The sequence below is a fragment of the Bufo bufo genome, chromosome 2 (assembly GCF_905171765.1).
Source record: "Bufo bufo chromosome 2, aBufBuf1.1, whole genome shotgun sequence".
Taxonomy (NCBI): domain Eukaryota; kingdom Metazoa; phylum Chordata; class Amphibia; order Anura; family Bufonidae; genus Bufo; species Bufo bufo.
The window spans coordinates 786103961-786127239 of NC_053390.1; the positions used below are offsets into that span (position 1 = coordinate 786103961).

A 23279-nucleotide genomic window follows, 5' to 3' on the forward strand; every position below is an offset into this window, starting at 1 on the left:
CCCAGAAAGGTCCATTAGCGATTAACATAAAACATCCCTTTATCAGTCAGTCAGTATTCACGTGGATGCGTCTGACTGTTTAGTCTGAACAGTATTTTAGCAAACTGTTATAGGTCCACCTTCTGAGTGGTAGCCGCAACGTTGTCAAGATTATACTCTGAGAATGCAGGTAAAGGAGAAGTGTACTTCATCACTGCATGTAGGTGAGAACTAGGGCTGGGTGGTTCATTGAAAAATAAATCAGACTGCATTTAAATTTTGGTTAAGTCAACATTAAATTGACCATGTCAATTATTTCAATTATTCTGGTTACAGCCGGCGCTGCTCTACTCAGAGTTTCCCTTCCTCTGCTCTTTAGATGGTTGTCAGGCTCCTCCCCCCACCGACCCAACCCTACCTGCCTCCCCCCACCGACCCAAACCCTACCTGCCTCCCCCCACCGACCCAAACCCTACCTGCCTCCCCCCACCGACCCAAACCCTACCTGCCTCCCCCCACCGACCCAAACCCTACCCGCCTCCCCCCACCGACCCAAACCCTACCTGCCTCCCCCCACCGACCCAAACCCTACCTGCCTCCCCCCACCGACCCAAACCCTACCTGCCTCCCCCCACCGACCCAAACCCTACCTGCCTCCCCCCACCGACCCAACCGTACCCGCCTCCCCCCACCGACCCAACCGTACCCGCCTCCCCCCACCGACCCAACCGTACCCGCCTCCCCCCACCGACCCAACCGTACCCGCCTCCCCCCACCGACCCAACCGTACCTGCCTCAGCCAACCGATCCAACCGCATCTGACCCCCACCGCTCCAACTGTACTTGCCTCTCTTCACAGCTCCAACTGCATCTGCACCCTGCATTGCCCGCCCCCCGCCACCGCTCCAACCGCATCTGTCTCCCCCTACCGCTCTAACCATACCCTCATCCCCCCACTGCTCAAACTGTTGACAGTGGACTATTAGAGGAAAAAAAAGAAAAGAAAAAAAAACACCATAGTAGTTATCATAATCAAGGTAAAATTTTCAATCAATCATGATTTTGATTTTCGTAAAATCGCTCAGCCCTAGTGAGAACACTACAAAATGTTCTTGTATTTCCCATACAAAAAACTGAAGTATAAAAAGTGTTATAACACTAAAATCGATGAACGGAAGGCTCCAAGTGCCATGCAAGAGCAGATCAGCATTACACTAGAACAGGGCATGTTTAGATGCATGCAACCATAAAGGAGGCAGCTAAACTTCCATGCGGGATGTTGCATTTTGGATGGCGCACACTGCCATCATGCTTACCAAAAGCAGAAATGACCGGTCGTGAATGTAAAGAGGATGATGTGACATCTGTGACATTGTCACTTACTTACATCCTGACAAATGCTAAGGCCATTATCTTCCATATGTAACTATCACATCAACTCTGAACACGTGCTGTCATGTAGTGGCAGCCCTTTTACCCAAAATTTGGGATAAATCTACATATGCTTTACGTGTTAGTTGAGCAAATTGCTGTCTGAACTAATTAGAACTCCAAGAGCCAATTCAATATGGAGGGTCGTCCGTCCTGCATCCACCTATTGCATGTTTAAATGATCCAATATAGAGAGTACTACTACAGAAAATCTGTTCTTTACAGAAAACCAGTCTTCAGATTCTTCACAATTTATAATCCCAAGAAAGCTCGGTATTGGGTCAATGATAGTTTGTGGCAAGTTAACAAATGTGCAGCCAGATATAGCTGTAAAATACTTGTGTGTAAATACACCCTTAGGGCTCATGCACACGGCCGTGCGATTGGCGGTCCCCAATGCATGGGCACTGTCCATACGGTTTCCGCAGACGGATGCAGACCCATTCATTTTGAATGGATCCGTGATCCGTCCGCACCTCAAAAAAAAAAATAGAACATGTTCTTTTTTTTTTTTTTTTGCGGTGCGGAGGTGGTATACAGTACTTTGGAAGGACTGCCTGGCGGAAGGTTCTGACATATGCCATTGTATTGGCACACGTTATCCATATGGTCCCATTTTATTTAAAAGGGCATCTGTGAGCAGCATCAACCCTATTAAACCATCCATAATGCCTGGTAGAGCTGACCCTGCTGATTAAAATATACCTTTCTTCCCCATCCAGTGCTGCGTCTAGAAGAAATAAGTATTTTTAAAAACAACATGTAAATTCTGGCTTAAAGGGGTTGGCCACTTTCTGGCTACTGTTGACCGATGAGTTTGTAGGATGATTATATTGCTCTTACTAATATAAACTTTGCTGACAAGCTGCACGATTTTCTATATTTCATAAGGTATGCTCCCTCGTTGGCCATGTCTTGAGCTGTCCTCAGAGTTCTTGTCATGTGACCGGACATCACTCAAATACATTGAATCTGCCCATGTACTGTGTTTGAATGGAGGAGTCTGGTCAATTGATCCTCCATCCGGGACCATCCTATGGGCAAGACCTCTCGGCAGACAGCCCAGAAGATTTGCATAAGCGCGGCTTATGAAATGGTGCAGGACATCAAAAACGTCTATATTAGTAAGTGCCGTACTATTATCTTACTAACACACTGGTCAACAGTAACCAGAGAGTGGCCAACCCCTTTAAGTGCAACAAGGACAGGCCCTCTCTCTGCTATGTGCACGTTAGCTTCTCCTCTCTGCTTCCCTGGACACCTCACCCCCCAAACCACCTGGTCCTGTCAAATCGAGTGAAGGGGAGGAGCTAAAATTCTCCAAGTGCCTAGGACCCACCTACAGTGCACTTAAGACCTGATTTGCATAACTTTGAAAAACACCTATTTCTCCTAAATGCAGAAATTTAAAAATAAAATAATTTAAAAAGTTAAAAAAATAAAATAAAATACTGTGCAGAATTTTTTGTTCTTCGTCTCTGTACTGAGAAAGATATGCTGACACTCTGACATTTATGCAAGGAGCTTTTTCTGGCATATATGACAAATGTAGGCCCGTGATGCAGCGTGCAGGAAGATTTCTAATGTGACCCCTGCGGATATTTCCTCTTGGTATAAAGTGTAATCTGTCACATCATTTTCGCCTATATAACTAAAAGCATTGCCCCACAGAAGATTGCAAACACACCCCAAACATACCGGTGTGCATTTTGTGTCTTTAATCCACGTCCAGGAAAAGTGCTTTTAGGGTCCATTCACACGTCCGCAAAATGGGTCGGCATCTGTTCCGCAAAATTGATTGATTCATTTTCAATCAGGCCGCAAAAGATGCGGACACCGCACAGTGTGCTGTCCGCATCCACACTCCCGTTCCGCGGCCCAGCAAAAAAATAGAACGTGTCCTATTCTTGTCCGCAGCCACGGACAAGAAAAGGCATTTCAATTATAGTGCCGACCATGTGCAGTCCGGTGTCCGTGTTTTGCAGATCTGCAATTTTCAGACCGCAAAACTGTTGCGGACGTGTGAATGGACCCTTATTCTGCTGGAAAACAGCTTCCAAGTGTCCGGCTGGGGTTAGCTGTTCCCTGTGCCCAAAACCAGACTTAAGAAGAGAGGAGGGCTGCTTTAGCTGCTCATATCTTGGGACTGGTAGCAGCTAGAGATGAGCATCCCAAGTTTTCAAACAATACCAGCATCACAACATTATATCCACTACATCGGAAGATATAGCTGTTAGAAAGCCGTATGGCAGAGAATGCAGTTGACAAGTTTCACAGATTTTATTCCTGACTTAATTTCTAACAGCTATATCTTCAGATGTAATAGATATACTGCTGTGATTCTGGTACTATCTGAAAACTTGAAATGCCATTTTTCAAACAAGACCACAACTTTAGCTGCTACCCATCCCAGGATAGGAGCAGCTATGAGAGCCCTCCTCTCTTTATAAAAGTCTGGTTTGCTGTGGGCACACAGAGAACAGCTAACCCCACCCAGCTGGGCACTTGGGAGCCGTTTCCCAGCAGAATAAATGCACTTTTTCTGGACTTGGAATTAAGACACAGAGTTTGCAATCTTTTTGGGGGCAATGCTGCTAGTTATATAGGTGAAAATGACATGACAGATTCCCTTTTAGGGTAAAAAATGAAGACAAAGAGCAACACAGACAGCAAAACTACAAAAAAAAGCTACAAATAAAAAAGCTAAAGTTATATTACAACATCTTGTGGCAGAGGCTAATTGTTATGGATAATCCCAACAAATGTCCTGTAACATGAGAAGTCTACATACATGTAGCCTATAAAATATGAGGCAGTGCATCAGCTAAGGCTCACACGTGAAGTGACCTTATCCTGCCAGATGGCCCCAATCTTATATACAACTCTACTGTCTAGGAGGGGAACGATTCTGAGGTCGTCCGGACTGTCATATGCAACCAGTTGGACTGAGATGCAATTTAACAGTTTAGTGTGGCTGGGGGGGGGGGGAAACCACACAGTAGTGGCGCTGCTATGCCACAAGCCCCGTCTACCATGATGAAATGTCGTCACCCTTTAGGTATAGTAAACCATTAAATTTGCTAACAGGCACAAAAAAAAAAATAATTTACCCCAGCCATGTAAATATATACGATATAAATGGGTGTACAAGTCCGCTCCCCATAGTCCCAAAATAAGAACAGGGCTGTATATACCTTTCTAACTGAGTAGATTTTAGCTGGACTAAAGGCCTGCTCTGACAGATCGAACCCGTCAATAGTTTCCGAACAGTCTGAAAGAGGCGCGTCCTGAAACAGTAAATGGAGTAAACACAGCAGACCAGACCTCATATACACCACATAACACTACAGATGGGAGCCAACATGCAAGTGGACAGGGCAGCAATGAGGCCGGAGCATGCGCGCAGCAACAGAAACGTGACAATGACTGCAAAAGGCTCAGACTTGGTGAAGAAGAATTGGGTGATGGGAATGGAGTGCACCCATCGCTACAAGGAGACATGAGTCCTAGTTATGTATGTGATCACACACAGAACTAGGCGACAAGCAGAATACATTTCTAGACAAGCCAACGCCGCCGTGACCGCGCTTTATTGCAGATATCTCTGTAGCTGCAATAAATGTCATCACTGCAGTCATTACAGCTTATCTGGCTGCAGTCTGCACAAAATTAACTTTTTAAATCACAGATAGTCAGGAGACAGAAGAGATAAGGGACACAACAGAAGATTGTCCTTTGTGGTTACGCCTGGCCATATACATTACAGTAGTTAGGCATGCAAAGAGGTATCTCCCAGGAAAAGAGAACCAATGGGTCAAAGTCTGAAACGTGACAAGGGAGTAGCTAGGTAGAAACATCGAATGGCCCATTTACACTGCCCAATTGTCGCACACGAGCGCTCATACAAATGTTTGTTCCCGATAATCTGCCCAGAATAAGGCAAGGGCGACACTGGTCACGCGACACCTGTCATGGCCAGGATCACTGATGCATGGGATCGCTGCGGCAGTCACATGATACCAACAAGGCTGGATTTCTTGCGACTGCCGCGGAGTTCCGATCCATTTCTATGGGATCACCGCTACTCGGCGATCCTGGCCGTGACAGGTGTCGCCGTGTAGCCCTTGCCTAAGGGTGCAGCAGATCACCAGATGAACAAGCAAAAGGCTCGTTCAGAGGGTGAAATGATCTTTGGTGCAAACACAGTCATCAGATCGCGCGGTGTGAAACAGGGATCTGCTGCCCAGAAACAATGACGTAGTGAAGACGAGTGATAGCAGTAGCCATCTCTCAATCTCATACAGTGGAGGAGATCACGGCTTGTAAATACAGCTCTTCACCTCCACTGAACAAGAGACACTTCCTTTTCCGATAATCGCGTGCTCGTCGACGTGGTGTAAATGCCCCTTCATGTGTATGGTGGCCTCCTGACTCTCGCCCAGCTGACGTCACCACGTTGCATTTAAATGCCTGATCCCTCTCCTCATTCAATACACTGTATATGCATGCATGTGTGTGGGAGGGCCGGGAGAGATCGCACTCGTGTGTATGGCCGGCTTTAGGCACAAGTTTGCAGGGATCTAACGCACTGTCTGGTCTACATATTATTGGCCAGTACCGCCCATGTATTTACAGCAGAAGTGCCAACAGCAGATGTATATGCTGCAGATCTGCCATCTCAGGTGCAAACTACTGCTGGCAAACATGCACCATGTTCATTTACAAGCATGAAACCCACGGAAAAGAGAAAATATATAAAGAAAAATATCAATAAAAGGGAAATCCACATCTTTTCAGATGTGAATTGTGGAATCCACAAGCTGCCGCCATTTTGCAACACTAACTCGCCCAAACCTCTTTAGAGGTAGTGATCTCCATTCCCGGAAGTCTGACAAAGGGTCTAAACCAATGAAGCCTTGCTTGAAATGTTGTATCAGAAGGCCCATGTGCTTCTCAAGTCCAAGAACCCCCAGGTCATGTCAGCACATGTGAATTGAATCACGCACAAGTCATTACCACAGATGTTCTTCTATACGGGTTCTCCTCATATTGTGTCATCTTGGGCTATTTGAGAACTGGAGCTGTGAAGCACTTAGATTTCTCCCTTTTTCCCCCATTTTAAACCTTTCCTCCACTGGAGAGGTTTAGTATCCTGAACATTAGGAGGAGAAGAGTGTCTGTCTTGGGGGGGTCATTAAGAAGCTCTATCATGCATGGCATTGAGCGATGGCGCCAGAAGCGTCTGTGACGGCCATGCTTGTACCCCACACACCAAAGCCACTTGTGTCTAATATTATACACTACGCAGGTTTGCAAAGTAAAGAAAGCGGCCTCGAGCACTTACCTTGTACACAGATAGTCTCTGTTAATTAAAGAATATGGTTAGAGTGATGGAAGAAAAGACTCGCTGCATCGGAAATACTGCAGGGACGGAAACTGACCTGTGCTACACTTCTGTCCATCATGCCGCCACAGAGGACCTGGGACTGAGGGCCGGCGGTTTTAATGTCTTGTAAATTCTGATCTCTGATCTGAGACACAAAAGAAAAAGGAGAGGAATAACCAATACATTGATTAGTACACTACAGGAAATGTGGCACTTGTCGAAAGTCTTACAAGAAAGAGACTGATCGGCATAAAGGCCGCTTTTATCATCATTACCATTACACAGGAGAACAGACAAGTCCATTTGCACTTTATCGTTGCTCACAATATAAACGTGGGACATGCTTATCTAAGAATTCCGTTATGGATTCCGCTACCATGGACCATAACTCATGATCCGTGGTGGCGGAATCCATAACGGCATTCTTAGATAACCCGAACTTGAAAACAGAAATTCGCTCATCCCTACTTTCCAGTTTAAAAAAAAATAATCTAATACCGAAGTTATTCGAAGTCTCGAGAGACTTTGAGAATAACAGACTTTGCCTCGTCGGAGGCCGTACATTTTAAATGCTGCACGGAGACGGATCTCCGGATCTACAGCATTAAGGTGAAGTTTTGAGCAAAGCGACTTCGGCACTAGGATCCGAAAGCTCGCTTCGCTCATCCTTAGAAGCCATGTGTCTGTATAGTAAGGAAGATATTTTGGAACTGGTGTATCAAAACTGCCTAAGGGGAGTTCAGATGTGGTGCATTTGCTGCAAAACACAGCGCAACACATGTAGCAGGAAGGAAAAAATAAAATAAAAAGATTCTTATATCTGCTGAACAGACAACGGCTCCCCTGACCTGAAATGACTATCTTAGTTATGATATAATCAGTTTGTAATCTGATTGCAGGGCTATTGCAAGATGATGGGAGTACACTGATATAGTAATTTATGATACTCATAATGGGGCTATAAAATCAGACAGTTTGTTTCAGGAGAGCTGTGGTCGGCTCGGGAGATGCGGCAGACACACAGACCAGGTTTCCTGGGCCGATCAAAGTCGTGTGCATGGGCCCTAAGTGGAAAAGCACTAAAGTTGAGTTCAGCTTTCATATTCTATTCAGGGGTCAGCAATCTTCGGCACTCCAGCTGTTGCAAAACTACAATTCCCAGCATGCTCCATTCATTTCTGTGAGAGTTCTGAGAAGAGCAGAGGAAGTATGCATGCTGGGAGTTGTAGTTTTACAACATCTGGAGTGCCGGAGGTTGCCTACCCGTTCTAGATCGATGAAGAAAAAAAAAAAAAGAAAATGGATTCTGACTGAATATTATGCTGCTTTTTTTCCCTAAAAAAACAAGTGGGTAAAAGGATGGCTGAAAGAGTTTTTACTAGGATTACTGGGACCAAAGGCCGGCTCAGTGACGAAGCTGAATGACGTGTCAGGGTTTGATATGACTGATTCCTGCAATGCTGGAAAATCTGTGTGTAATATGTTCAGGCTAAACCACAATGCAATAAAGTACAATGTCATCATGGCCAAAATACAATGTGACCGTTACCTTGTTCCTCATTTCTTGCACTTCTTTGGGGTCTGTGTTCAGAGGGACAAACAGGTTAGGGACGGCAGAGGTGGCAGTTCTAAGCCCTTCCTCTTTAGTCCACTGCAAGATGAAGAACAGTGACATGGTCAGATGAAGCAGATCACATCCATACATGTACATAGTTTAGTCATGCGTGTCACAAGTCAGGTAGGAAACTGAGCCAATGATTATGCTGCCGCCACTGAAATCTCGCGTGGGCAGAAAAAAAAACAGAGAAAGGAGATTCACCCCGGGCAGCTCTGAGCGATTACCTCGGAGCACTGGGTGGGGACTTTAAAACCTCACTTTGGACAGATATTTACATTTTACTATTGGGCAATCTGTACAGGTGAACTGCCAAAACTGAGACTAGTAATGGATCTACTAGGATAATGTAACATATCGCCCCATCTGACCCTTCGGATGCAAGTTTCCAAGATGATCTCTAAATTAAAGGATTTGGACAGGAAATAGCCTGCATGATACTGGAATGCACAGGTGACGGCGGTATGACATCACTTCCTGCTCTGCTATGACATCACTTCCTGCTCTGCAGTGATTGGCTGAAGCTTCACCACACGGACTTCCTTCTCAGACGCCCCCTCCAGGCACAGTGTACATAAACACTGAAAGCTTTCTTTCGATCTCCATACTGTACTGTTAAGACAACCCCTTTAAGCACTTTGGAAACTTGTAATTAAGGGACCAGAGTCTGCACTTCCCATATGGTGAGAAGTGCCAGCTCTTGCGGTTTGGTACCCTGACAATCTGCATAACCTGGGCAGACGTTTTGCGTTGCAAAGTCCCTAATAAAGTCTATGGAGATCCACGGTTATCCGACCGATGTCTGCAGTCCACGGCTACAGCCAGTTAAGGGAGACTCGACAGCTTGGCGTGAACTAAAAGGGCGGCTGACCTAGACAACTCCCTTTAACCGGTGCAGTTTCCTTACTTCCTGGAAAACTAATAGAAAGAATTGCAAGAGAATTTCTTTTATTGCCAATTATAGAAGAGAGGAGACAATGAAACCTGATGTTTCCTGCCAAGGATTTGCAAAATTTATTTTTTTCATGTGTTATCCCCATCACCGTGCATGGCAGGCGATTAAGGCCTGAACTGCAACCAATGATGGTTTGTGGAAGTAAAAGGCCAACATATCATTGACTCAATTCCCCGACAAAAATATTAAAGCAATGTGGGAAGCAGAAAATAGAAAAAAATATATAAAATAAAAAGACTGCGGAACACAATACAAGTCACTCACCGGGTTCAATCCTTTTGCACAGACCGTCCTGAGAGATACCTGAACCCAGTGCATCTCATAGGACCCCTTAGTGCAAAACGGGATATTCACTATGATTGTGTTTAGCGAGTGGGCATGACCAAAGTTTGCATAGAAAACAAAGATCAAAACCAAAGAAGCTACAAAACAGCAAGGGGGGACGGGGGGACTTTTCATTTTCCACGGGAAAACAGCCAAATCAGAGCAACTAAAAAGCCATTTAAATAGTTGCTTAAGAATGAAATAAAGAGCGGATGGAAGGAAAGAAGAATTTAGAAGGAAGAGTCCAAAATAAAAAGGCAGCCATGGAAGAAGGCACACTTGTAAAACCAGGCGCAGGCTAAGAGGGAAGTCTGTCCTCCCATACACAATGGTGGACACCGACACTTCTGTGCCAGTGGGATTACATGGCTCTGAGAAGGACTACAATTACAGACTAGTGCACAAATAGTCTATTAGATCTATCATTTTTGACTTCGTGCAAGATGAGCAGCAGCCGGGCCTGGGAAAACACTGGCTTCGTATGGTTGTAGTTTCAAGAGCCACTGTATTGCATTTAAAATGGGCCAGTATACTCTCCCGGCATGTACCTCTGTGTATTAAACAGCGACACCCATTCTGGGGCTGTTCCTCTGTTATGCCTCCTATTTATAAATAAAGTGAAAGTACAATGTCGCCATTTCCTTTGTCAAAGGGGAGTGCCCATATACTTATACTGCCCAATCAGTGCCCACTCTGTTGGGACACACACCTTTAACAAGGAGAATGGGAACACCAAATTGTCAATTTATTCAGGAGGAACAACAGAGGAATGGAGCAGTGAAGTGTTCTGAGGGTTTTCCGAGATTCTGATACTGATGACCTATCCCCCTCAGTGGGGTCCGACACCTGTGACCTCCGCTGATCAGCTGTCTGAGAAGGTGCCGGCGCTCCTGTATGCGCGCCGATGCCTTCTCGCACCTTACCAAGCACAGCGCTGTACATTGTATAGTGGTTGTTCTTGGTATCGCTCTCGGCCCCATTCACTTCTAGGTGGCAGATATGACCGATGAACGGGTCATCACTGGCCTAGGTGAAGCGGAGAGCATTGGGGTCTTCTCAAACAGGCGATCGCGGGGGGGTCCCAGGTGTCAGACTCCCACCAATCAGATACTGAGGACCTAATCCAGAGGGGTAGCACAAACAAAAAAAGTGGAAGAGCAGCACAACCGGACCTTTTAGACCAAAACCGGAATGCAACAGCCGCGATGGGACCGCAGATCCACAGCAGTCCAGGAACAGCAATGAAAGATGGTAGTCACAGCAGCATATCCAGTGCATCATTTATTGGAAGCCTTGAGTGCACACACAAAGTACGAAGTTTCGGCTACGCAAAGGCTACCGCGAAGCCGAAACGTCTTACTTTGTTTGTGTGCGCACTCAAGGCTTCCAATAAATGACGCACTGGATATGCTGCTGTGACTACCATCTTTCATTGCTAATCCAGAGGGTAGGTCATCAGTATCAAGAGCTCAGAAAACCCTTTTAAATAGGAAATTCAAATAGTTAATAAACCAGACTGGTCAGGAGAGACGACAGGTCCTCTTTGAAGGGTACCAGTTATATCTGGTAGAATAATTTTAGGCACATATATACAGTTAAAGGGATTGTCCAACAAAGAATAAGGTTTACATTTAAATCCAGCCATAATTAGGATTTATTTCCTAAAGAAAAGAAAAAAAGTGCTTCTATCCCTAGATATTCCAGGAGTGTTCGTATAGTGCCACCTGTTTCTACTGAACGGTCCTTCTGTGTCCACCTCACCACGTGCTCCGTTCCTTCAGATATATGAAGGATCCCTGGTATGGCCAGCTTCTTCTGAAGCTGCAGCGTCTTTTCTACTTCTCGGGGAGACGCCGAGTGATAAGACAGCCACCAACTCACTGCGCCAGGGATCCCGCCACATACCTGAAAGAGCACAGAGAAGCAGGACTGAGCATGTGCGTCCACCTCAGCACATTTACTAAGATGGACACAGGCTGTTGAATAGAAAAAGCAGGTGGCGCTATATTTCTGGAATATCTGGGGATATACCAGTAACCATTATTTTAGGAAGTATAAAAAAAACTATAATTATGGGCTGGATTTAACTAAAAACAATATTATTTAAAGGAGATAAATAATTAACTCTAGGAGGAAACATCTGCTTATACCAGTAATAGGCACCCGACTTCCACCATAACCTTGTCTGCCTGCTCAGTCTATAGGTCCAGCTAGTCATACGGGTGCATGCTGTACTAGTAAGATTTTGGGATGACTACATAAGGCTCAGGGCTCCTTGAAAAATACGTCGGGGCCCTTTGAATTTAGTTACAAATCTGGTTGTAACCAGAACTATTCTGTGCATAAGGTACAATTCTATAACCATGTACTGAGCCAAAAAAATAAAAATAATAAATGGAAAAATGATACAGGGGAAGAAGGTGGGGAAATAATAAAAAACTGCAAAATTTCAGTAATAAAAAATTAAGTTATGAATAATGGAGTCAGGTCATACTCACTTTCATATCTTCATAAACCATTACTGCGCCTTACTTAATTTTCTCATAAAATGGTAAACACATAAATGAGCCGATAAAGAAATGGCACAATCTGATCACTAGCTCCGCTGAGCGCGCCGCTCCAGACATGAATAGGACAACTAGACCGGAAGATGTCCATTCAAGTTCCAATTTTTAATGGGTCTCGGTCAACCCCTTTAAATAAACATTTTACATTTTTGTTTCAAATAAAAAAAATTAAAAAAATAAAAAAAAAAGTAAAAAAGTAAAATATCTGCTTGCTACTGGTTTCTACTACTCCAGGTTATGTACATTTTGATGAGGACGCCCCTAGGCATCCACTATTGTAGGCTGGACATTGAGCTATCCTTGAATGGACATCCCCTTTCATTACAGTAGAGAAAAAGCTACTTTTGGACAAATTTTGACACGGGACACAAGACAGAAGCTCAGTAAGACTGAAAACAGCCCCATGTGACAGACAGAAGAGTGATAGTCTCCGTTGTACAAAAAATTTCCGGCTGAAAAGAACATAAATAGCAGGGAAAGAGGAGCCATTACATGTACCACGTTATAGAGCGCCTAAAATACCAGGTAGGGAATTCGTTTACATGCTTACGCTTAGATTTTGAGCAATGTTTTTTTTTTAAACAAGGTTTTATACACTTTTCTACCATATCAAAATCCTGAAAAAGTAAAAATTATAACAAACTAAATGGCATCAGTCACCATTTTTATTTTTACTAAAAACGGTTAATATTTCATTCTGCAGAACCCATTTAGATGGTGCAAAAAAACAAAAAATTTTTTTTTTACAAGTCCCCTGGCCTCTTGTGTAGTACTGCAGCCAAAAAAGAAGAGAGATGCTGGGTGAGATAGATCCCAATCTCCGCAGTACTATGACGCCACTGACTAAGGTAGTCATTGTCTTCTAATTGTCATCTAAATGTCTTTCCGTGTATTTTCCGCACCCGTATGTGCACTTCACAAAAACAGAACCTGTCCCATTCATGCCTGCAAATGTGGTCCATGAACCCATTGAAGTCAATGTGAACACACAAAAATAAAAAATGCCATCTGGAATTTGCAGACCGCAAAATACACATAGAATGTGAAAGGTGGTAAATACATCGCCAGAAAGTGACATTTTACGTCCAATACGAAGTAAAGATTGGCCTCTTAGCCTAAAAATCATTAAGGCTCCATTCACACATCCGCAAGTGTTGTCCGCACCCGTTCTGCAATTCTGCGGAATGGGGGCGGACCCATTCATTCTCAATGGAGCAGGAATGGATGTGGGGAGCACACAGCGTTCTCTCTGCATCTGCATTTCCGGAGCGCGGCCCCTGATCTTCCGGTCCACAGCACTGGAAAAAAAATAGAACATGTACTATTCTTGTCCGCAATTGGGGGTGCCAGCCGGGTGTATTCCAAAGAAATCCAGAATTAACTGAAAGCAAATGCACTAAAAAATGGAATCTAGATCTCATCAGAAACATTTACAAGTCTCTGAACAGACATATGCATGGAAGTCCACTTCTGAAACACATTAAAATACACTAGCTAAAAAAATAATAAAATAAGAAAAACACCCCGAAGTCTATGTACATAGCCAACTGAAAAGAACAGCGAGTGGCCAAGTCCAGGGAATATTCTTAGGTTCCCACATAAATCTACTGTACCCGTCACATACTGACTGGTGACAGACAGAAAGTCATAGCTGCCATATGCGTATTAGAAACAGCTCTAAACCACGCTGCAGTGACGGCGTTAAACCCGCCTGCTCTGTGAGCAACGCGTTTTATGGGTGAGTTTCTGTTAAGGGAAACTGGACCGCAAAAGAAATGATAAGAACCTCTTCACTGCCGAAATTTAATGGAAGTAAAAAGCAGATAACCATCACAAGTGGATTCCCCCTTCTCTGCTGTCAGACAGGCTAGTTGCTTGGTATACAATGGGGTCACTAAGCAATGTATTCCTAGCAACTAGTTAGTCTTTGATTAGTCAGGTCTTCAGGTGAAACTGGCACTAGCTTTCCGATATTAAAGGGGTTTCCAGAACTTGGGTCATAAATAGCCGATCGTGGAGGTCCAACACATAGAACCCCCACTGGATCAGCAGTTACGGTACCTGCCAAAATTGGAAACTAGCCAATGGACAGAAAGCTCTGCTCCCAGCACCAGCATATTACAGCTCGGCCCCCATTAACTTGAGTGGGAGCTGAGCTGCAGTACCCCAGCAAGGCCAGTACTCAGTGGATGGAGCCTTCTGATTAGCTGGGTGCTGGACCGCCACTGATGATCAATCCACTATCTAAATTCCTATGTATGAATTTTCCGGGACTATCTATAAAAGGGGTCGTCTAAGACTCAAAACGTATCGCACCTTTACCACAGTACCACCACATTTGTACAAGGTTTTTGCCTGGTACTGTAGCTTATCGCATTGAAATTATTGGGGCAGAACTGCAATACCGCACAAAACCTGTTAACCGATGTGGTGCTCATTCCGGGGGGTAAAAAAAAAAAAGAAGTGTTTTAAGTGTTGACTGAGGGCCGGAGCTGCACTTTAGTTATGCCGCACCCGACTTTTACTGTCAATCGTCATTTACAGCCATCTACCGACATGCAACGTTTCATGCACAAGGAGGCTGGCGTGAGGGACTTGAAAGCTTTGGGAAAATGCACACAGCAGAAAGGGAGAAGGGAAAGTGAGGAAGATCTTAGACGACCGGTAATGCAGGCTAGCAAGGTAAACTGCTTAAGAGATTAACCAAATATAAAAAGGCACAGGAAAGAGTTAATGCTGCTTTATATTAGCAGGATTTTATATTCCGTTAATTATATTAAGATCAGGATAGAGAGGGGAGAGTAGATTGTGATCTACAGTCTTAAGCAGTTTCAAGCAGACTACAATATACATTTTAATACCAACTACTTCACTGCAGGAAAAATGACAAGGAACTAAGAGGTTAAAGAAATGCCCGTGGTAAGGAGGAAACCCACTACTGCATTCCCAAAGCTTCCAAGTGCCAGTCACCTCGGGTTGCTCTATATCAACTATGAACAGTAAGGTAGGCACAGACCAAGCAGTTGGTTATACAGCTTGGCACGCAGACACCGGACGAGAGAGACTGCAGCAAGGGTTTCACGTGATCGTGTGTAATGTTCGTCCACACCTTAGTCTTCGACTTGGGGCTGCCTCCGTTCTGCCCTTCATCTGAGGCTTCATCTGCTCTACCAGAGTTCAGCCACTTTGTCTTCTCACGTTGCTGTTTCATAAAACTGTGTCTGAGAGGAGAACATGTGCCTGAGTCACCATCACTGGCAAAGGAATAGCCAGTTACGCTGGCAGGGATCTCAACGTCACTGTACTTCTTGGCCTTGTCTCGCAGGGCAGGACATCTATAGGGGTAACCGGTTCTGTATCCCTATGGAAGAATCGAGACAGAAGGATGTAAAAAAAAAATGAATGACATACGCAGGGTAGAGAAACATGCTACCAGAATAACAGCAAGTAGGATGGAACCTTTAATAACTTGTTGCCTTTCTTATGAAAGAGGACCTGTCCCCGCTCCTGACATGGCCGTTTTAATATCTCCATGCACTTCCCATGTGATACCAATTCTGGAGCCTCTATTCTTATGGCTCCATGTTGTGCCGTTCCTTTATTATTTGCACTATAAGTTATGAATGAATTGCTATTAGCCTTGAGTAAGGGTACAGAGGGGAGGGAACCAGTTGGGGGTGTGTCCCTGCACAGACTGACAACGGCAGCACTGATTGGACAGTGACACTGTGCAGGCCCCCCCCCCCCCCTTCCCGACTGGTTACCGCCCCTCTGTACCCTTACTGCAGACTGCTAGCAATTCATTGATAACTTCTAGGAGGAATAATAAAGGAATGGCAGAACATAGAGACTTCAGAATAGATGCTCCAGAATGGTTATTACATGGAGAGTGTGTGTAGCTATTAAAACAGGAATGTCAGGAGCGGTGACAGGTCCTCTAAGTCATTTGCCATTTATTCAGATTATAATCTGTATTTTAGTAATTCCAGCATGTGGATTTTACGACGACTACGGATTTGTATCACATGTCCTATTCGCATCCATTTTGCAGACAAAAATAGGCACTGTTGCAAAAGGTCCGCAAAAACAACGGATGCAACACGTACAACATCCATATTTTATTGTGGATCTGTGTTTTGTGGAACGCAAAATATGCACGGTCATGTCAATGCACCCTACCAATGTGGTCAGGCAGTCCGAGAGATGCATATACCATTGTTTGTGGTCTTTAGGTTTCCAAAGATTCTGGACCCTGGTTAAGACCTTTACCCTAAATCTTCTTACTACTTTTAAGACATTTAACCCCAAGTGGGGAATCTTTGGTTGGGTGGACCCATCAGAATATTGCTGTATCAGGGAGTGTAGAAAACTCTTAGAATGGGTAGCAGCATTAAAAGCCATTTTGCGTTTTTTGATACAGCCACAAACCCCTCTCTCAAGAAGGAATGTTTCAAGCTTGTAAACCAGTTTTCTGGGGCAAGTTGCGTTTTGCAATAACACATCTGTGTGTGGAAAATGGGCATTCACTTCTATGGGATGGCTCCGACCTATTCCCTTGAACAGAAGGAGCCATCCCCTAGAAGTGAATGGGACGCCATAGTTGTATTTACACTGCTCGCTGCTGCAGTTGGGAAGGTGACCAGGTAAACAGCCCTGCTTTCTCTTCAAACAGCGAGGGTGCCGGGAGTCGGCATCCCGCAGATTAAATATTGATGAATTTTTTTATTTTTATTTTACATTTATACATTTTATAATGCCACAGAAAACCCTGCATGAGAAAGATCCTTAGTAACCTACCAGCAACAAGATGTTACTTACTAGGTTATCCAGCATTCGCATGAGGGCTTCAAATTCTTGCTCCCCAAGAAGCCACTTCGGATGTGCAACAGTGTCGCCAGATGGTGACTCAGGTAAACGAGACTTTTTGTATTTCCCAGGATCTAATAGTACCAAGTTGTCTGGTCCCCCTGAACTTGCAAGGGTGCGTACCTAAAGCAAGAAAACATTGTGTTAGGATGCAATACAATATGTTCTCCATCTTACTTCACTATACACCTGGTATAGATAACTCTAGAACCTTGTACAGACAGAGGGACCAAACTGCAACCCAAAACCAACTTATTTATCTCAAAGTGCCCACAGGCAATTTACCCTGAATACCAATATAGTATATCTTCCGTGTACTTTATCATTTAGCTATAACATCCTGCCTACATTCAGATCGCTGCCTGTGCCGTTCATAGTGCGCCCTGCGCTGATGAATGGCAGGAAAAGTCTAAGCCATATTGGTACACCACAGACTATTTCGAGGGTGTGGGTGCCCACAGAGAGGGCTCTGGCGCCCGTGCCATAGGTTCGCCACTGCTGCGCTAGACTCTTTCAAATGGATGGCAGAATATTTCATTATCTAGCCAATGTACTGGGCACTTACCTGAATCTCACAGGCAGACACAAGACTGTGAATATAATAAAAAGCCTCTTCAACAGTTTCGCCCATAGTTACAAGCCCATGATTTCGGAGAATGAGCACCTTAGAAAAAATAAATAAAAAAATTGCAAGGGATGAGAGCGATTCTATAGTACTGACTAGTGTGTTTACAAGGAGTCTAAGAGTCTAAAACCAACACTCACTTTACTTCTTGGACCCAAGTTTTTCTGTATTAGTGTTTTCTCCTCTTCATCAACCAGTATGCCGTGATAATCGTGATACGCCACCTCTCCTAGACACAGGGCTTCTGGCGAAAGTGGCAGTAAGCCGCATTTCATGGCGGATACCTTGTAGAGAAAGTTAACTGCTTCAATATCTGGCCCAGAAGTAAAAAAAAATTGCAGGTATTCACAATTTCATTGAGAGGTGTTAAGTGCGTGGAGCTGTACAGCAATATCAAGATGTTCTCCCCAAATAGGAACCTGATGCGGCATGCCATGGCTTCTTTTTGTAGGATTTGAACAGAATGAAATTGGAAGCAAATGGATGTCCCGGAAGAGCCCACATAAGCAGCTGTATGACAAGATTTCATTGTTAAAAACTGCATTAAAAAGAGCCTCATGTTTCCGGAGGACTAAAATATTGAAGACTCAAGAGTGATGGCTCCAAATTAGTACAAGAGCTGACTTAAAGGGGTTGTCTTGCTTCAGCAAATAACATTTATCAAAGTAGAAGTTGATACAAGGCACTTACTAATGTATTGTGATTGTCCATATTGCTTCGTTTGCTGGCTGGATTCATTTCTCCATCACATTATACACTGCTCGTTTCCATGGTTATGACCACCCTGCAATCCAGGAGTGGTCATGCTTGCACACTGTAGGAAAAAGCGCTCTGGTGGCCAGGACAATGGGAGCTCACATAGGCTAGTGCTTTTTCCTATAGTGTGTAAGCATGACCACCACTCCTAGATTGCAGGGTGGTCATAACCATGGAAACAAGCAGTGTATAATGTGACGGAAAAATTAATCCAGCAAAGGATGCAACATGGAGAATCAAAATACATTAGTAAGTGATGGCATATCACTAGGATGGCATCAGTTTATGATTGATGGACGTCTGACCTCTGACCCCCACCCAATCCTAAGAATGCCAGAGCTGTAGCTCAAAATTAGCACTGCGCTCCCTTTTAGGGAGACCCTGAAGTCAGACCATTACCAATCCTGAAGTGATGGCAAAATGATCACTTTATAAGCTCGGAATAAGCAATCAATGGGAACGGATAAAGTTGTTTTGCTGCAAATTCAGATCCAATAAGACAGCATTGGAGACAAGATGACTTGACCTTTAAGGTACGGTGAGTGGTTGGGGGACAATAGACAGGTCCCCTTTAAAGGGGTATTCCCATGGTGCCTTTTCATATTTACCTGCTGCCAGCGCGCCGTTCACTTCCTGGATTCTGGCTGGGGGCGGTCTTACTCTTGATTAATATCTTCTCCCGGCTGGGCCGCTCGCTGGAATGAATGCGCATGCGCCATTGTGACTTCTCCCTGGCCAGTATAGTACAGAGCTGGCGTGCGCGGTCGCTGCTCTGTACTATTCTGGCCAGGAAGAAGTCACCATGGAGCATGCGCAGCGGCGTGAGCGTTCAGGACAGCGAGCGCCCCGGCCGGGAGAAAAGAAGGAGTCCCTTCTGCGCAAGTGCGGCCACAGGGATTCTGGAGAAGAGCGGTTGCCGTAACCAGGGACCAGGGGAGACCGAATGACAACAATGAGGTAAGTGGGGATGAATTTTCTCCTAAAGGGTGGGAATTGGTTAATCAAATATATTTACAAAAATGATCACTGTCAAGTAGATGATGATTAACAGATAACAGTGATCATTATGATGGGAATACCCCTTTAAGTAAAATCCTCATACTAAAAATTCTAAGTTTTTATGATTTTAAAGAAATCACACGGAATGGAAGCCTGGTGGTCAACCAGCAGACTAGAGTTCCCTCAGGTTCATATTACACTAGTATAAAACACTGCTACAATGGAGGCAAGTTAGAGACACTGTAAAGGAAGCATGCCCTTTATACTCACTGCAGCCCCAGCAGGGGTATGGATATGAACAATGCACTTCACATCAGGTCGGGCTGCATAAATAGCGGAATGCAATACGAAGCCGGCTTTATTCACTCCTAGGTTTGTACTGCCACGGTCCACCATGTCACCTTGAAGATTGATTTTCACCTAAAACATTCAACATATAGAAAATTCAAATCTTTACAATGTGAAATAGTTTTGCATTTTTTTAAACTTAAAAGAGGCAGTATAATGCATAACTGTATCCTAAAATAAAATACATTGCGACATTTGTACCATTTCCCCATGCAACAATCAACACAAAGTGAATTACAATCTTTTTCGTGCAGGAGACCTGGTGTTTTAGTCCTCGCAATATATCCCATCTAGGTTTGGAGGGCTTCTAGCAAGTTAATAGAGTTCAAAAACAACACTTACCAAACTAGAGGCAGTAACTTCACTGTAGAGGAGTCCGAAGGGAACAATGAGGAAGTGTTCTTGCTCTGAACTCACTCTGACCTGCATTAGACATAGGGCATTAGGTCACATGCATTTAACTTCAGCGGCAATCCAATGGCATTTTATCATGTGTTCAAAATAGTTTTCCTTTAAATAGTCTCTGTACTTTAAACAAACTTTGCATAAATGACAGTACAAGTAAATAAAAGAAAATTTGTAATATATCTTATTCGAGAAAAAAGGTCTCATCCTCCCGCTCATAAACGAAGGTAATATTCGCTGCTAAGTTCTTTTAGAGAGAGAGACGAGACAGACTGTCAGCTCACTGAGGGATCAGATTACAGCTGCCAACAGAAGTCTGTGGAGAGGACAGAAGGAGGAGGAATGGCTGCTAAAAGGAGAAAAGATTTATTACAAAGTTTGTTATTTTCCCATGAACTATTGTGTTGTTATGCAACGTATTTTGAAAGTACAGTAAACCACTTTTTTCATAAAAGTGAAATTCCAGTCAAATCACCACAACTCATTGTACAACAACAATGGTGAATATCAGTTGGTGTCAGGGGTGGACTGACCGGTCGGGCACTTCGGACATGGTCCGAGGGCCCGGCCGGGATGGGGGTCCGCCGCAGAATAATGTGGTAATGGCAGCGGGGCCCGGTGCACTCACTGTATTCTATCGCACCGGGCCCCGCTCACTGTAATACTAATTTTCATATGTGAACAAGAAGATAAATCCTCTCCCTCGCTGAACTCACAAACTCAGTAACAGCCTGGCAGGCCAGGCAGCAGCGCAACTCACTGACGTCACGCGCCTGCTCTGCCTGCTTCATTCATAAAGTGGGAGGAGCAGGCGCGTGACGTCAGTGAGTTGCGCTGCCGCCCGGCCTGCCAGGCTGTTACTGAGTTTGTGAGTACAGAGAGGGAGAGGATTTATCTTCTTGTTCACATATGAAAATTAGTATTACAGTGAGCGGGGCCCGGTGCGATAGAATACAGTGACTGCACCGGGCCCCGCTGCCATTTCAACACCAGATGCGGCCCCCAGACCCTGTATTGGGGGTCATTCACTCACAGGGACACTGTTATGGGGGGGGGGGGGGGGGATCTGTGGAGGACACATATATACCATAAGGTGCTATATATGTGTCACCGACAGTGCCATCCACAGAGCCCCCACGACCGTGCCATCCACAGAGCCCCCACGACCGTGCCATCCACAGAGCCCCCACGACCGTGCCATCCACAGAGCCCCCACGACCGTGCCATCCACAGAGCCCCCACGACAGTGCCACCCACAGACCACCATTAGTTCAAAACCCACCAAAAGCGCACCTTTTGGTTCAAAATATTTTTTAAATTTGGCTATTCCCCACCCCTCATCTAATTGTTCCGCTACTTGTGGGCTGCGCGGGCATGAGTTCAGTCAGTTCGGTGCGCAATCCCGTCCTGCAGCGCGTGATCCCGCCGCTGTAGGTCACGGGATCATGCGCCGAAGTGACTGAACTCATGCCCACGATATCCGCAAGTAGCAGATCAGTGGAACAAGTACAAGGTGGAGGGGACTGCTTCTAACAGAGGCTCACTAATGGACGCTGAGATTAGATCACCCCATATGAAAGCATTGAATCAATGCTTTCCTATGGGGAAAAATCTGACCCTGGAGGTCATCATGCAGGGTGTGAGGACGTCCAGCGTCAGATACCAGACCAAAGGTCTGTTTTACTCCAGGAAGCCCTCAGGTGGCTGCCAGCCACTAGAGGCTGACTTATTGCTGGAACGTAAACAATGCAGTTTCTCTAGAACATTGCAGCTCGATTGGCAAAAGGGACACTGTACCCAGACCACATCAATGAGCTGAAGTGGTCTGGGTGCCTTTTGTGTCGCTTTAACTTTGAAATCTTATTAAAGGGTTTCTACCACCTCGTTTTGAGAAATTTAGCTGTCAGACACTAGCGATCCGCTAGTGTCTGCTCTACCAAACAATGCTATTATAATAGCTTTTTGTGATTTCCAGAACTGAGAAGAACAGCACCTTAAATTTTAAACTGTGCAAAGTTGTCCACACACATTAGACCACTATATCAACCTGCAGTTCACTTATGCCACAGGGTAAGGGGGTACTGGGACTGCCCTAGCATCCAGTAAGGTTTCATTGCTGGCTGCTAGGGTCTCTCCACATTCAACTGAATCGCCATCCTTAGGACGGCAATACAGTTGAATACCGCAGCGGTGCAAGGGAGCCGCTTTCTCTCTGCTCTGCTATTGACTCTTAAAGCCCACTGTGCCTGAAGCCTATCAGAGGACTGCATTGGCGGTGTAATGACATCATCATCATGATGAATGGCTGAGCGGAGCTGCATGCAGCTTAGGGCACAAGAGGCTTCTGTCCTGCACCGTGGAATCGGAGTGAGGAGAGTACTTGAGTTTGTTATATTCCTTTGCCACCCTGGGGCAGCATACTATTGGGCCATTAAAAGAGAGTCATTATTATTTTTACTGGAGGGCACTATGGAGACATAAGTACTCCCTAATAGTGCCTCCAGTAGTGATTACTACTAGGGCACACTATGGGGACATTATAACTACTGGGGGCATTATTGTGGGCTTTATTACTACTAGAAAACTATAGGGAACATAATGACTACTATGGGCATCACTACTTCTGGGGGACAATGGGGACTGTTGGGAGCACTGTTAACACTACGGTCACTCTGGAAGAGAATTAATATTGTCGGGACATTTGGGGGGTCCTTGCAGAATCAGCTTAGCACAATTATTTTGGGGGACACAGTTTGTGGCACTATTTGCTGGGTGCAATTATTTGAGGCACTGTCTGGCAATAATTAAATTTATGGAGCACTATCTGACGGTTACTAGTATTTTGACTATCTGTTTCTGCAGTATAGTATAGGAGAGCAGAGAAGGCAAAGGGGTTGGCATGATGGGGTGTTCAGAAGTTGGGGAGGATGATGGCAAAGTAGGAAACTAAGATAAGTGTGTGTCAAAATGCAGAGATGAAACATGGCTGAAAGAAATCATCATGGCGGTCTGGTTCCGAATGG

General features: G+C 44.8%; 1 protein-coding gene across 8 annotated transcripts in view; it reads right to left on the reverse strand.

Annotated features, from left to right (window-relative positions):
* The window catches only part of ADD1 (adducin 1), a 96116-nt gene that overhangs the window by 20986 nt on the left and 51851 nt on the right, over nucleotides 1–23279 (reverse strand). For 4 of the 8 annotated variants that reach the window (XM_040419187.1, XM_040419191.1, XM_040419192.1 and 1 more), the window contains exons 5-14: nucleotides 20194–20274; nucleotides 19774–19923; nucleotides 17889–18032; nucleotides 17689–17787; nucleotides 17076–17246; nucleotides 15367–15618; nucleotides 8346–8447; nucleotides 6852–6941; nucleotides 6755–6772; nucleotides 4605–4697 (exon numbers count right to left, since the gene is read on the reverse strand). In XM_040419187.1, the coding sequence (XP_040275121.1) occupies nucleotides 4605–4697; nucleotides 6755–6772; nucleotides 6852–6941; nucleotides 8346–8447; nucleotides 15367–15618; nucleotides 17076–17246; nucleotides 17689–17787; nucleotides 17889–18032; nucleotides 19774–19923; nucleotides 20194–20274 (1200 nt within the window). The remainder of the gene's footprint in view (nucleotides 1–4604; nucleotides 4698–6754; nucleotides 6773–6851; nucleotides 6942–8345; nucleotides 8448–15366; nucleotides 15619–17075; nucleotides 17247–17688; nucleotides 17788–17888; nucleotides 18033–19773; nucleotides 19924–20193; nucleotides 20275–23279) is intronic. The other 4 variants (XM_040419190.1, XM_040419194.1, XM_040419195.1 and 1 more) reach the window with 2 other exon arrangements.